The 13,959-nt window shown below is 34.0% G+C and overlaps 2 protein-coding genes and 1 pseudogene across 2 annotated transcripts; 1 reads left to right on the top strand and 2 right to left on the bottom strand.

Moving 5' to 3' along the window:
* Positions 1-2,158: 2,158 nt before the first annotated feature.
* On the bottom strand, positions 2,159-6,974 carry LOC116122120 (annotated as a pseudogene).
* A 3,951-nt stretch (positions 6,975-10,925) lies between these two features.
* Positions 10,926-12,457, bottom strand: LOC116122127. The gene is made up of 4 exons (XM_031408033.1): positions 12,304-12,457; positions 12,031-12,107; positions 11,855-11,899; positions 10,926-11,763 (listed from the first exon to the last, which is right to left on the bottom strand). Exons 1-4 carry the CDS (start codon positions 12,436-12,438, stop codon positions 11,253-11,255), a joined length of 768 nt encoding a protein of 255 aa, XP_031263893.1. The 5' UTR covers positions 12,439-12,457; the 3' UTR covers positions 10,926-11,252.
* Positions 12,458-12,628: 171 nt separating this feature from the next.
* Positions 12,629-13,276, top strand: LOC116122119 (putative disease resistance protein RGA3; the record flags this gene model as incomplete). Its single annotated transcript, XM_031408029.1, has 2 exons — positions 12,629-12,721; positions 12,927-13,276. Coding segments are annotated over exons 1-2 (443 nt in total), but the record flags the coding sequence as incomplete, so codon positions are not given.
* Positions 13,277-13,959: the final 683 nt, after the last annotated feature.

The raw sequence follows: 13,959 nt of genomic DNA, 5'->3' as shown, positions 1-13,959 counted from the left end.
GATATTTGGGCGGGACGCGTCTCTAGCCATTGATTATGACCACGTGTCGTCAATCTATGCGAAGGGTAACCTTCACGCTTCAGGGAGATCAACCGTCGTTTCCCTTCATTGAAATCGCCAAATGTCGGTGTGGTTATCTCCTCCGCATTTAATGTCTCAAAAGAGAATGTCGTTTCAACATGACTTACATTTAATGCTCATGGCTGACACTTATTGCGCAGGGATACGTCTATCAGATAAAGCTTATTTTATTGACTAAGACAACTGTCAAGTGCAACAGATAACATCTAAAGAGGTCGTTCAAGTAAAACACTCTTCTTCATGTGTCAAGCTCGAAACAAAGTGATTCTCCGCTTTCGACAGCAAAATATCCTAAGTATTTTCAGGTCATGAAGGACAGATAAAGTTCGAAACACCTTGGTATAGCATTGAGTAGGATCCGACACAGGTCGCTGAACCTCTTGGAACGATCACCTCAGTTGCTTGTGTAACTCTCAAAGATCCATGTCGCGACCTCTACTCAATTCACTGGTTGAGTTAAGCCATCAACCTCATGTCGTTTTGGCTGTTCTCAATCGTTGGTTTGAGCAAGTGTTCCTCGAGACAAGTTAGATCGCGGCATAATTATGAAGTTCTCAAGATTCAATTCTTGAACCTTAAAAACTGGGGGAGCTTCTGTTATGCCTAAAAAACCAAGGCTGATGTAAGCTTACATCAGCTTGCTCCAATCAGAGTTTAGGAAGACTTTGTGCCATCTAGGAGTTGCCACGTCACCCCAAGACAGAAAGAATATGGTGGTCACCAACTTGACAGATTCAGGTTTTGTCTATGAGTGAATGGGAGTCGCACACCTATCCAAGCCCTAGGTAATTTGAGGATATACCCCAAGTTATCAGCCAATGGGAGGTAAGGAAGGACTTGCACGACACCTACCCACTTGCAGATTTGTAATTATTACCTTGAATTCCTCTACTATAAATAGAGGACTCCCCTTCTCATTTTCGGGATTCCGAAACAAAAAATCTACACTTTTGATTGTAATCTATATTCTCAGAGCAAAGATAACCTACGTGAAAGAGACTAACTTGATATTCTATCTGAATAACCAGTCATTGTACCTCTGCTCAATGTTCATTATACGCGACCTCTTGTAATCTCTCATATATAAAATAACAGTAGACATATGACTTGCGTTAAGCATCCGAATCACTTTAAAAATCGTCTTTTATTTATTATTCAGTCTTTGCATTAGATTATCATATTTATTCACGTGTAATTTCTAACAACTACTTAGTATTTTGTACGTGCGAGTCGTTGGTGTCAAAATCAAGCATCAACAAATATAGACACTATGTTTTTTAGGAATCAACCACATCAAACTTGTCAAACTCGCGGGCAGGGAATCTTAACGGGTCTTAATTTAGCCTAAGTCAATGCAGGTCCTTGCCTCATTATTAAGGTTGCTGTAGTTTAATAAATACTCCTTTGTTTGTTTAACTAACAACCAAAAAGTAATTAATATGTTACATATTTGTGTTCATGAAATTAATGCCTTTGAGATGTGATTATTGATTTTTCCAAACTTTCTTCCACGGCTTGCTCCTACATTAACTAATTTGTGTGTTGACTTCTTGCCCATTGGAAAATAAACGGTGGAAATTGTATTAAGTCTCAAGAGTCATCTTGTTGGAGTTAGTCTTTATGAATATATATGATCAGTAGAGCTGTGACAATTAATGGTTTTCCAATATAGCAATATCATCAGCTTGAACCATTTTTCCAACTAGGTCTTAAATATCATATATTTTCATGAAGATTGATATGAACTCACTGCTTTATTATTGTAAATATATGTATATATATTACCTACATTATGAGGACAAAAACAAATAATTTATTAAAATAAATACTCAACCTTACTCAAACTCTATAAAATCCTATTTTTATCTCTAAATAACATAATCTAAACAATTGTGATGATTTTGTAATAGTATAATTTAATATTTAGTTTTATTCGCTATCTTATCAAATACAGAATAATATTGTTAAATATTATTGGATTCATATATATATAAGAACTTTCTGAAAGCGGTCTTCCGCGACCAAACTTAACATTTCATGTTATTAGGTTTGAAATTTTAGACAAAGGACCTGGTCCTCACAGAATGTTAGAGTTTGAAGGCCCAGCAATGTCGATGAACCTCCCTCGAATCAACAGCTGTGGTAGAAGTTGAAAGTGATTATTTTTATTGTCACCTCATCAATTTTTAAACCATTGAATTATAATAAATCAACAGTTAAAAGATTATGTCAACAATTTAAATAAAAAATTTTAAGTTAAAAAGATCACATCCCAATTATGAAATATAAAGAAGTTAAAAAAAAATAAAAAAAGTATACCCAAGCCACCCGCACAATCTTTGCAATGAACCAACTCCGAGAAGTGGCTCTATCATTTTCGTTCCGAGTTTGAATATTCGTACGCTGGATTTTTTTCCTCATTTTATTCATTTTTTTTTTTTTTTTTTTTTTTTAAGTTAGTGGTGAAAGATATGATGGGATCCGTAAGCTGCTGTTGCGATCCATTGTTGGGCGTTTATTGATGCTACATGGAAAGCGGTGGTGTTGGTGGTTGTTATGGATGGGCCTGGTGGGTATGGTTGGGGCCATTGGGTTGCTAGGCCTGGGAGGTTGAGAGGGTGCATCTGTTTCCTATCTTATTTGTATTCTAAATTAAAATATATATTTGTTTTCTTATTTTCAAAATCTTATCTTAAATTATTCAATTAGTTTTAGTTTTTAAATTCTACCTCATAATAACCACGTAATTCAACCTATCAATAATATTTCAAAAATACTCCTCCAAAAAACTAGTAAAAAACATAATCAAACTTATTGGGTTTAAAGTAATTACCCCCGTTATTAGAAGTGGGATGCCATGCAGAAACTATCAACTTCAAGGAAACATAATCAAACTCAAGTACCATAAATGAAGCCTAAAACAATATTGGTTTCATACAAATATAGGAATTTTCTGATCGCGGTCTTCCATGACCAAACTTATTGGGTTTGAACCTGCTACTTGCGCTCGAATTGACAGCTCTGGTACGGAGATCCACTTCCCCAGTAAATGATGATCTATAAATTAAGATGACAACCACAATAATATCATCATGAAAACGCCCCCTAATTCCCTTCTCAATCCGCTTCAATTGTTTGTATGTTTTAACAAGTCTGCTAGCATTTAAGGAAAGTTATGCAGAAATTAAATGAATGGAATGATAATAAAAGTGAAATATGCAATAAATTATCATACATAACGTGGGTTATCAAGAACAATCTCAGCTACCACAGATGCAAAAATGAGAAACTTTTCATCGGGCTGTAAAACTCGAGTGTAAATGGATGGTTCAGCTGTCAGCACAGGCCGGCAGAGTGATTACAGGAGAACTGCGGGAGAAGCACCAAAAAACTCTGGTCGCTTCAAGTATGCATCGCCAATAGTTATAGATACCTGTATCAATGAATGCACATTCAAACCAATATGTACAAAAAATATATAAAATGCAATAGAAGCAGCAAACCTGAAGTATGCCTTTGACACGCCATAGTCCATGCTTCAAAACTACAATATTTGAATCATCTGGACTTGAGTTCTTGTCTGACCTCCTCCACAGATGCATTATGATCCCTTGTTAATTGTTTAGCAACTATCTTATTTGATCTACCTAAAGATCCGATTACAGCTCCAGAATCGCCCACATTACCAACATATAATGTCCCCCTCCAGTTGACTCCAACTAGGCAACGGGACCCCATCCCTACAATTGATGGATTTATTCTATGTGTTATGCGCACAAGAGTAAGAAATCCAACCTCAGTTGTAGAAAAAGCAATTCTTAGAATATCCTCAGAAAATGCTCCAATTTCTCGAGCAAGCCCTGGGAAATGACACACAAGATGCAACCTAGCATTTGGCAATCAAGTGAAGACACCAAACAATGAATGGTGATCTCACAAAAGCATCAAATGCTACACAGAGTACTCAATTGGAAGTAAGAACGCAATCTAGTTCATCTGAAATAACATGAAAATCCTCCTTGTTCTATAGAACACAAACTGAATTAACAGACCGCGCCAATTATGCCTCCAATACACGTAAATTCCATCTACACAGGCTCAATAAAGACTACTAGATATACACTAAAATTGTGTCATCATACTATTTACTGAGCATACACCCAGCATCAAGATTGAAAACAACACACAGCGCCATCAAAAGATCACTTCTGCTACCATCAATCTACCCCTAAACATGTAAAGTCCGAAAGCTCATTGAAACATCAACAAAAGCCATATTCCAGCAAAAATATATGTATAATTAACCACCAAAAGCTAAAACTTTATCCACAAACTAGCTCTTAAAAAAAATGAAACCTAATGCATATACTAAATGAAGAGAAAAAAGAAAAAAACCATGAAGAAACAGATTGTCAAAAATTGGGTAATTTTGTGTAAAATTTGGAATTAAAAACGCAATTCACCCCCCTCTTGGGTAAGCCATCGATCCTTTCAAATATTTATCACCTACTTCCTTATGTAATGATAGTGTCATTGGTTGTGTAATGACTCAAACTGAGTCCCATATTGCTAAAGAATAGTTTGGCATGTGAGTTAGTAGCAACATGGCACCTTCCGATTGTAAGGGTGAGTTTTTTATCATTTGAAGGACACAAGTTTGATAAATATGTCCGTTGTTGATGCTCACTTTTGTCAAGGTAGCCCACAGAGATTCCAAGGTCATCTCACACTCCAAAAAGGTAAGTTAGGTCTCATGCCAAGTTATGTTCTCTTTATCCTCTTCGGTAGACTGGCAGGCCCGAGCTGTTTAATGGGTTGTTCTTTGGGGGGGGGGATAGGGTGTCCAATAAAACTTAATAGGGTCGAGGTGCTTTTTTTAATTAGACTACAAAAATGATTCAAATGTCTAAGTCCAAATCATTTTCAAAATAATTTTATAAATTATTAAAAAAAAAATAGCAATGGGTATGAGTTAGAACATGAAATTTGCAAGTGAAAGCTCTCTAAATGATTTACACAATTTTGGTTTGTGTATATGTAAGTTTAAGATTAACAAAAGTGGTTGGTTCAGTCCACTACCTTGAATCTGGTTGAACGGATTTGATGTGACACCTACATGGCATCCACGTGGCACTAATCATTGGTATAATTCAATTATTGAACTAGTCGACTATATTTGAGAGCCCAAAAGATATGGCTTTTCCCCAATCCAAACTCTGAACAGGATGACCAACTGGTCGAACAAACAAATATTGCTTTCCCCCAACAAATTTCAAATATGATAATATTGTCCCAAACTAAATTCCAGAAACCCTCAAATGACCAATCACTCAACTAAACAAAATCACTTTACCCCAACAAAGTTCAAATATCACAATATGGTCCCACATTAAATCCCAAAAACCACCTAAACTTCCAAATATGATATTTTAGCCCAAAATTAAAACCCGTAATCCTGATGTACGATTTGGTTGACCGGGTGGGTTAAACTGCAAAGTAAATATTTTAATGCCCTAGGTCTGAAAAATGATAATTTAGCCCAAATCTAAAAACCCCAAAAACAAGTTTTTGAGAGCTTTGATATGTAAATGATTTTTCTAATCAAGACTCATGCTTAATACAAATAAAATTGATTACGAGGAAGACTACCTAGACTTAAATTCTTAATTTTTATTCATCCGAACTTTGTCTTTTCCCTCTTTAATATTTATTTGGATACATCCTGAACTTCTTTGTTATCTATGTCTACACTTAAGCACAAGTCATTAGTAATAATGCTTGGGGACAAATTAGTTTATTATCATCAAAATAAGAGCATGGTGACTCCTTGAATCTACGTTATGTTTCTTTTTTCTTTTTTCTTTTTTTTTTTTTAATAACAAAATGCATTTTAAAAGGTAATGTTCATTATGTCCCCTTCTGACAAGCTGTACACACTTTATTTCTTGTGTTAATAATTTATCCTCGTATTGTCGCTAAAAAACAATTAATTTAGCCCTACCCAAAAAAACATTTCTGGTTATGCCCCTAGTTTGAAGCGCAAAAAGATGAACGGTTATATACTTCATGCTTCAAACATGAATATAAGTATTTTTCCTCTAATTTATGCCAAATATAATGGCACATTATTTTTTTTGTCTTTACATGATAGGATGACATGTCATTTTATTCAATGGTTCTTGTAAAATTAAAATTAGGGATTGTATATTTAGTTGTTAACTGACTAAAATACCCTTTACACGGTAAAGTTTAACCGTAAAGCACTAGTAGTCGGTCATTTTCTTGGAGTTTTTAGAACTTGTAACTCTTTTCTAAACAAATGGCCCTAAATTGATAATCTCCCACAAAAATTTTTCTTTCTTTAACCTCATTTTTGTATTGTATTTCTATGCTTCTAATATTTTTTTTCTTAAAATCCAAAAAAATTCAAATCACTTGAAATTCCGTCCAAACTATAATAACATATATATTATTGATGTTTGATTTTGACACCAACGACTCGTACGTACAAAGTACTAAAAGAGTCTTAGAAATTACACGTGATAGATTTATGAAATTTGAATATGGTGCTAAGATTATATATGTTTGCAAAAAACATAAATAATAGATAGACAAGAGAGATTTTTATAGTGATTCGGATGCTTAAAGCAAATCCTACTTCTACTGTGGTTTTATTATTCTCTGACTATTTCTATGATATTGCTCGTAAGACATACAAAGATGAAGAAATACTTTGTTTACAAAGAGGAATAATGAAACTCAAATGTTTGTCTAACTCTCATCTACCTAGCCCCTTCTTTTAAGAAGAGAGGTGTCAATTTATACATACCTCTGAGGTCAATGTAATAAGTGTTTTTGCAAGTTGCCTTGACACATAGAGAACTCTCATTCATCCTTATCTTAAAATAAGATCGGATTGATATAAACTATCTCTAAGGCAGTATGAGCTTGACAGTTAGTACACTTTGTCTTTTAGGCGCTTGTTGAGCTAACATCAACCTGATTTTTTAGGTATAACAAAACCCCCAGTTTTTGGAGTGCGTAATTACACTTGAAAAACTCATGTCTTAGATCTGAATGACTGTCGCACTATAGGTTGCAGTCTTGAACTAAAGAGCTCGAACTATGCTTGGCGCGATCGGATGTTGAGAGTTAGGACTGCGATCTGAGAGTTTGGAGCGATCCGAAGCTGAGCGTGATCTGATAACTAACATGAAATGTCCAGTAGATGAATTCTTGAAGGGAGCTAACGTCAGGAGCCCAAACGCACGGCTTAGAGGCTTTAAATGGATAAGCCAACTTAAAACAACCATAACCTTTGATCCAGGAAGAGTTTTGGACCCCGTAAGATATCCACGAAAAGCTTGTTCTGAGCTCTACGTCATAACAATTGGGGAACCTAGTCGGGCTATTTCCGGGGCCAAAATCCACCGTTTCAGCATGTTTCGGGACTGTTTTAAGTTTTCTAATTAAACTTATAAGAAAACAAATCCTTAAACATCAATCTATTCCTTCTCATAAATTGGATTGATAAAAACCTCCAAATAGAGCAAATCACTTCACCAATTTTTCAGAAACTATTAATTTGTTGATTTTTAGTTACATATGTAGATGTGATAAATACGATTATAAAAAAAAAAAAAAAAAAAGACAGAATTACTTTTCCCACTCTATGTTTAGTGTATTTAAGTAAGTTAATAACTAAATATACATGCACAAGTTGGTGTACTATGAAGTGAAATTGAGATGGGTGAAAGAAGATGGTGTTGGTGAATGAAATTTAAAATGTAGATGGTTATTTATAATTTTATTAATTTGGGGGTTAAAGAGAACTTGTCAAGTCACTATATTATAATCCTAGTTAGTAAATTGGTGGTTTATTTCGTGTATAAAACATGAATTTTTATATTTTATAAGCACAGTCGAATTATCTGCAAATTATATATCTTAATCGTATAATTCATGTATAATTTTCATATAATTTAGCTGTATTTTTTAAAATAAAATTGTGTTATTTAATGAAGCAAAAACGACACGGTTTTAAGTGAGGTTTTGTCAAAACTAGATGAAAAGAAATCACTTTTTCTTCTTCGGTTCTCTTCACCTCTTTTTTTGGCCCTCTGCCTCTCTTCTTCTTCAACTATTCTTTCTCTTCTTCAGTTCTCTTCGTCTCTTCTTCTTCAACTATTCTTCTCTTGAATGTCCTTTATTTCCTTCTTCAAGTTGATGATTCCCCAGCAACTCTCTGATTGAGCCTGAACAGATTTCTTTGTTGGTGGGTTCGTTATATGTTTCCACCCTCATTGCCTAATTTTTCGAGAAAGGTCCACATGATTGATTACTGTTTGTATTAATGATTGGACCCAATAATTCAGTTTAGCGTACAACTTAACCAAGTGTTAAACTTTGTTATGGAGGCGTGATTATATGAAATTGTTATTTTATAATTGTTCTTTTTGGCACGAGTTCTTGTTGTCCACAATGTGAATGGCGGGATATACATATAATATGAAGCTGATGATGGTACTAGAATGTGATGTTAATTATTCAAAGAATAAAATGATTATGGATTTATGTCGAGGTTTCATTAAATGAAAACAACAAAAATTGCTTTCATCAAATCTAATATTTAATTATAAGATCAATCCTCATTATTTGTTTGTATTAATGATTGACAAATGACAAATAAAATTGTTTGTAATTGGTTCACTTTTACAACATTTATAGTAATTAATTACCAATCAAATGATATAATTTTTTACAAATTAAAATATTATAATTAAAAATGACATAAATCATATAAAAAACAAAAGAGGATTAATTTAATGATTATAAAAAGTGTTAAAATCAATATTAATATTATCGTATTTTTTAAAACTTATTATTAATAATATACTATATTAAATCTATATATATTTATACCATATTTTTTCTATATCCGTTTTGGGCTGTACTGTATTCACTAACTAAGATTATAATAAAGATTCTTACGTGTAAAGAAGGGTAGAGTAAAAATCAATTAGCCCTGTATACTTTGGAAAATATATTTTCGGGCAATTATTACAATATTAATCAAGGTACCCCCAATCGCTTCATAAACTATTCAATTAGCCCCTAAAATCCTAATACCGTATAACCTTTATTAAAAAATAAAAGAGGGTACAGTGGTAATTTCTCCTGCCTTGTTTTTTCGTCTTTTTCTTACTTTACCTTTCTCCCCCTCCTTTCTTCTCTGTTTTTTTTTTTTTTTTGTTTTCCCCCTTATTTTTCTATTTCTCCTCCACCATCAGGTCCATCACTCTACATCAACAACTCTCCAACCTCGCCAATTTTACATTAGCCAGCATATTAAACAACAAACAGTCGCACCCATTTGTTACAGGATATACGAAACGCCAAAATTTTTCTACAAATTCTCTTCTCTCTAAATGATTAACCTCTACACTGATCAGTTCATTACCCAAGAAATATAGATGAATCAGAATAATGCCTCCAACCTCAAATCCCTCTGGTTTTTGCTGGCCATATCTCAAGCCCACGAAGTGTGCTATACTAGCACCAGAACTGTCACTAGCAAAATAGACTTTTTCAAAATCAGCTAAATCGTTTAGCCAATCTTCCAGACTAGTTCCATTAACATGAGAAACAACCCATTTAAGGGCAGTCCATGAATCATCAAAACAAAAACAGACAAGATGCCTTGGGCCTCTTCAGTAATCAACTAAGACTGTAATGATGTTAGCTTCATGAATTTACATAATTATGATAGGTGGCGAAGAATGTAGAAAGTAAAAGGAGACGCCATGAATGGACACAAGAAGAGGGAGTTTTTGTTTGGGGTTTCAGAATTTCAGAGCAAAAAGCCTGGTGGATAGATTCGACGTTGTCATTTAAAGATTGAGGGACAATAACAGTTCCCACGAGAGGGAGAAAGAAAGTAGAAAAATAAGGGAAAGAAAGGATAAAAGAAATAAAAAAGAGGGGGATAAAAGAGAAAAAGGGAAGAAGGGAAGGGATAGAAGGCCGGAAAAATTACCATTGTAGCGTCGTGTATTTAATAGAGTGCATCTCTAAACTTTGATGATTTAATTAATGAGCATCTTTTATATAAATAAAAAATATTTTTATTAATTTTTAATTATAAAGAATAATTTTTTTTTTTCAAATCCAATAGAGTCTTTAAATTTTAGAAGAGAAAATATGTTTTTTCAAGAAAAAAACTTAATAGAAGAGATAAATCATAAATAAAATGCATAGAAACTTGTAATTTATTATTTAAAATTAAGATAGAGAGTAAAATTTGACTCTCTAAATGTGAAAAGTCAAATTCACTCTTTAATTTATATTTGAAGAATAAAAAATTTGTTTGACTCTTATTTTTATGGATAAACTCTTTATAATAAAAAGTTTGGATCATATAAAAAGTCTTTTGAAGATGCTCTTAGATGGGTAATTGATAAGTCTCTGAAACGATTGGGGATAACTTCGTTAAAATTGCAATAGGTGTCAAAAATTGTATTTCCTAAACTGTAAGGTGCTAATTGATTTTTACTCGTAAAGTTATTCAAACGGTCATAGCAGTAACAGAACAGAGGTGGAATGTTGATGGTTTTTAAAACCGATGATACCACTGTACCCTCGCCAAACCTTGGGTGGCTGTATGTGATTTGGCCTAAAACAAATTTCAAAGATTCGCAAATTTCGAGTATTACAATGTTCAGATCCCATTCTCGAGATGTACTTGTATTTGTTGGATGTTCTACTTCTTTTTATTTCTTTCATGCATGATTACTATCCTAGACCAGAATATATATTCTTGTTATTAACGTTTAAATTAAATTATATAAAAGACAACAAAAAGAATTGTTGAATATAATCAAATAACCACGTCAAAACAAATTACACAAAGATAAACTTACAAGAAATTATCTTAAAAACTTACACATACACCCCATTTCCATCGACTGCCAGTGCCCCAAAGAAACACTTATGACACAAATACAAAAGAATAATATATTACCAACTTATTATTATTTATCTTTTATACACGTGTTAAAAATAGAATAACAAATAGTGTTACTAACATTCCTTAATACTTTTTCTTTTCCCATAATGTTGTCATATTACTCTGGCACTTTTTGTCTTGTCTCTGTATATTTCAATTCTTTAGATTATCTAAGCTCATCAACTCTGTCAATGACATCCAGTACCTTTTCCTTCTCTATACCAAATGAAATTATGGGAAGATGAGAAGGATGCCTCTTTATGGCGACTAATTCCTTATTTCCGCTTTGCAAGGAGTGGCCACTGCTCTTGCTCAGCCTATCATATTTTTTCAACTTTATCCGGTCAAAGTCGTGGCTTTTACTTGTTCCTCGGATTCTTCTTCTTTTACTTACATTCTCTAAGATCTCCTGGTCTTCCGGGGTTAGTAACGGGGAACTGGCGGTCTCATCTTTGGTCTGCTTATTTGCATTTTGCAGGGGTGTCGCAACTGGATACTTGATGGGTGACTTTATGCCACCAACGGTGGCCCCAATCTTAACCCTGTTGACTAGATGGTGAAGCCACAATACTAAATCAAGAATATAGGCTTCTGTTTTCCCCTTGTCAGCATGGTGGAGTGTCTCAATGCGAATCACATCAGTAGTCCCAGCAGCAGACTTCCGGTTGCCATCAGACCTTGTACATCAATAATACACATTCATTTTTCAGTTTTTATGTTTTACTCAAACCCATTTGGAAAAGGATGAAGATGAAAACTGTGACTCACCCTGTATTAGCCCATTCGCCAACCCAGCCGAATCCATGATGGGCTCTGGATTAATTATTTGCAACCAAAAAAGTCAAAATGATGATAAGATGAAGACACAATCAATTGAACAAAGAATATGAATACAACTCATGGGAAAATGGATTAGCTAGTTACAGAAAAGTTGGCCATCTTACTTGGCTGTGTTAGTGGCAATTGGAACAAGCCACTGCAAAGTCTTCTCCATCTCATCTTTGATTTCTGTAACAGTGAGCTGCAGGAAAAGAAGAAAGCCAGAATCATTACTAAATGCAAGGATGACAAAGAAATTCTCTTCAAATAATTATTTGGCAGCTGAAGAAAACAAGCAAAAAAAAGCTCTTCTTAAATCCTCTTTATCTTTATTTTATGCAGTGAAAAATATGCATCCTTTGAAAAGAAAAAGGTTACATTATCAAAACATATCATACCTCGTCTTTGACTGATAAAGATTGTACTTTGTAGCGTAGAGCTGATTTTATGCTTGGTGGTAAACTCTGGTATAAAGCATCTCTTGTATTTGGGGGCATAGAGCTCGATCGTGCAACCTGATACAGCAAACTCATTGAATAAAGAAATCCTGAAGACATAAAAGATACTGAAAAAGACAAGTCCAAAATAGTCAGACAAAGACTTCAGGAAACCTCTTTGGTTAGTGAAGCCAAAGTGTATGATAGGGAAAAGGATAAGGAGACACTTGTTGAATTGTTACTGAGTCATGATTCCAGTGCTAATGATGGAATCTTGGTAATCCCTATGGTTGGGATGGGAGGTGTAGGCAAGGTGACACCCGCTCAACTTGTCTATAATGATAATAGAGTTGAAAATCATTTTGCTGTTAAAGCATGGGTATGTGTTTCCAACGATTTTGATGTTTCGAGAATCACAAAAACGGTCTACAGTTAATTGCTATTGGGAGTGGTGATATTAATGACCTGAACAAACTTCAAGTTGAATTGAAGGAAGAACTCTCAAAAAGTAGTTCTTGCTTGTTTTGGATGATATTGGATGCAAAATTATAATCAATGAACCCTTTTACGCTGTCCATTTGAAGCTGGCCTGCCAGGAAGTAAAAATTGCTGTCACAACTGGCAATCAAAGTGTTTCATTAATGGTGAAGACTGGTGTGGAGTATCTTTTGCAAAAGTTGTCAAACTATCATTTTTTGTATATATTTGCTCATCACTCTTTGGGAACAAATGATATTGGCGTGCATGATCAAGAATTAAAAGAAATTGGTGAGAAGATAGTTAAAAGGTGTGACGGATTGCCTCTGGTGGCTAAAGTTCTTGGTGGCCTGTGGGGCGGCAAATATGACATCAATGACTGGAGGGACGCGCTAAATAGTAAGATATGGAATTTATCAAAAGAGGAATGTGAAGTTATGTCTGCTCTTAAAGTAAGGTACTATTACCTTGATACCTCCCTTCATATTTAAAACAGTGTTTTGCATATTGTCCATTATTTCCAAAAGATTACGAATTTGAAGAGAAGAAAATAATTTTATTGTAGATGGCTGAGGGTTTTTTGCATTCACTTCAAAACTTGATAATAGAAAGATGTCTGACCATTGTATCCTTCCCCGACAATGAATTTAGAAAGTCTGATTCTTGAAGTGCCTGAAATTAATGTGAGTAATCTCACTTTATTATTACTCGCTACAAATAAATGCATTTCACAGATTCTGTTGAATTTCTGTACACTCCTTTGATTTGGTCTATAAGTGTCTCTACTCTGTCCTGAGATGAGGTTATGTAATGGAAAAAAAATTGTCATTCTAGAGAATATACTTTATTTGGTGTACTTAATTCTAGAGATAAATATTGATATAGAGATGATATTCTTCAATTTGTTGAGAACTTATTGGAAAGCTTATAATTGGAACATGTCAATAATTGCTAACACAATGTTATAAAATTATTCAATAATTGGAACATTTCAATCAAACTTGGCAGCTTCAAGTCCAAGCTTTGAAATGCATCAATTACGTCAACTTTTTGATTTTCAACTTTGCATTAAAACAATGGTTGACAATTCCATTATACGTTAATTGCCATTTAATCTTGGCCGGTAGATTTCTGTATTCT

Source organism: Pistacia vera, unplaced genomic scaffold (assembly GCF_008641045.1).
Source record: "Pistacia vera cultivar Batoury unplaced genomic scaffold, PisVer_v2 Contig1318, whole genome shotgun sequence".
NCBI lineage: Eukaryota > Viridiplantae > Streptophyta > Magnoliopsida > Sapindales > Anacardiaceae > Pistacia > Pistacia vera.
Note: the sequence above shows the minus strand (reverse complement) of the source record. Positions and strands in the feature narration are given on the sequence as shown.

Coding starts and splice junctions, on each gene's coding strand:
- LOC116122127 (XM_031408033.1), bottom strand. CDS start 12,438: ATGAGTTTGCTGTATCAGGTTGCACGATCGAGCTCTATGCCCCCAAAT. Junction 11,900..12,030: donor ATTGCCACTAACACAGCCAA/GTAAGATGGCCA, acceptor TAATTAATCCAG/AGCCCATCATGGATTCGGCT. Junction 11,764..11,854: donor GGCGAATGGGCTAATACAGG/GTGAGTCACAGT, acceptor TTGATGTACAAG/GTCTGATGGCAACCGGAAGT.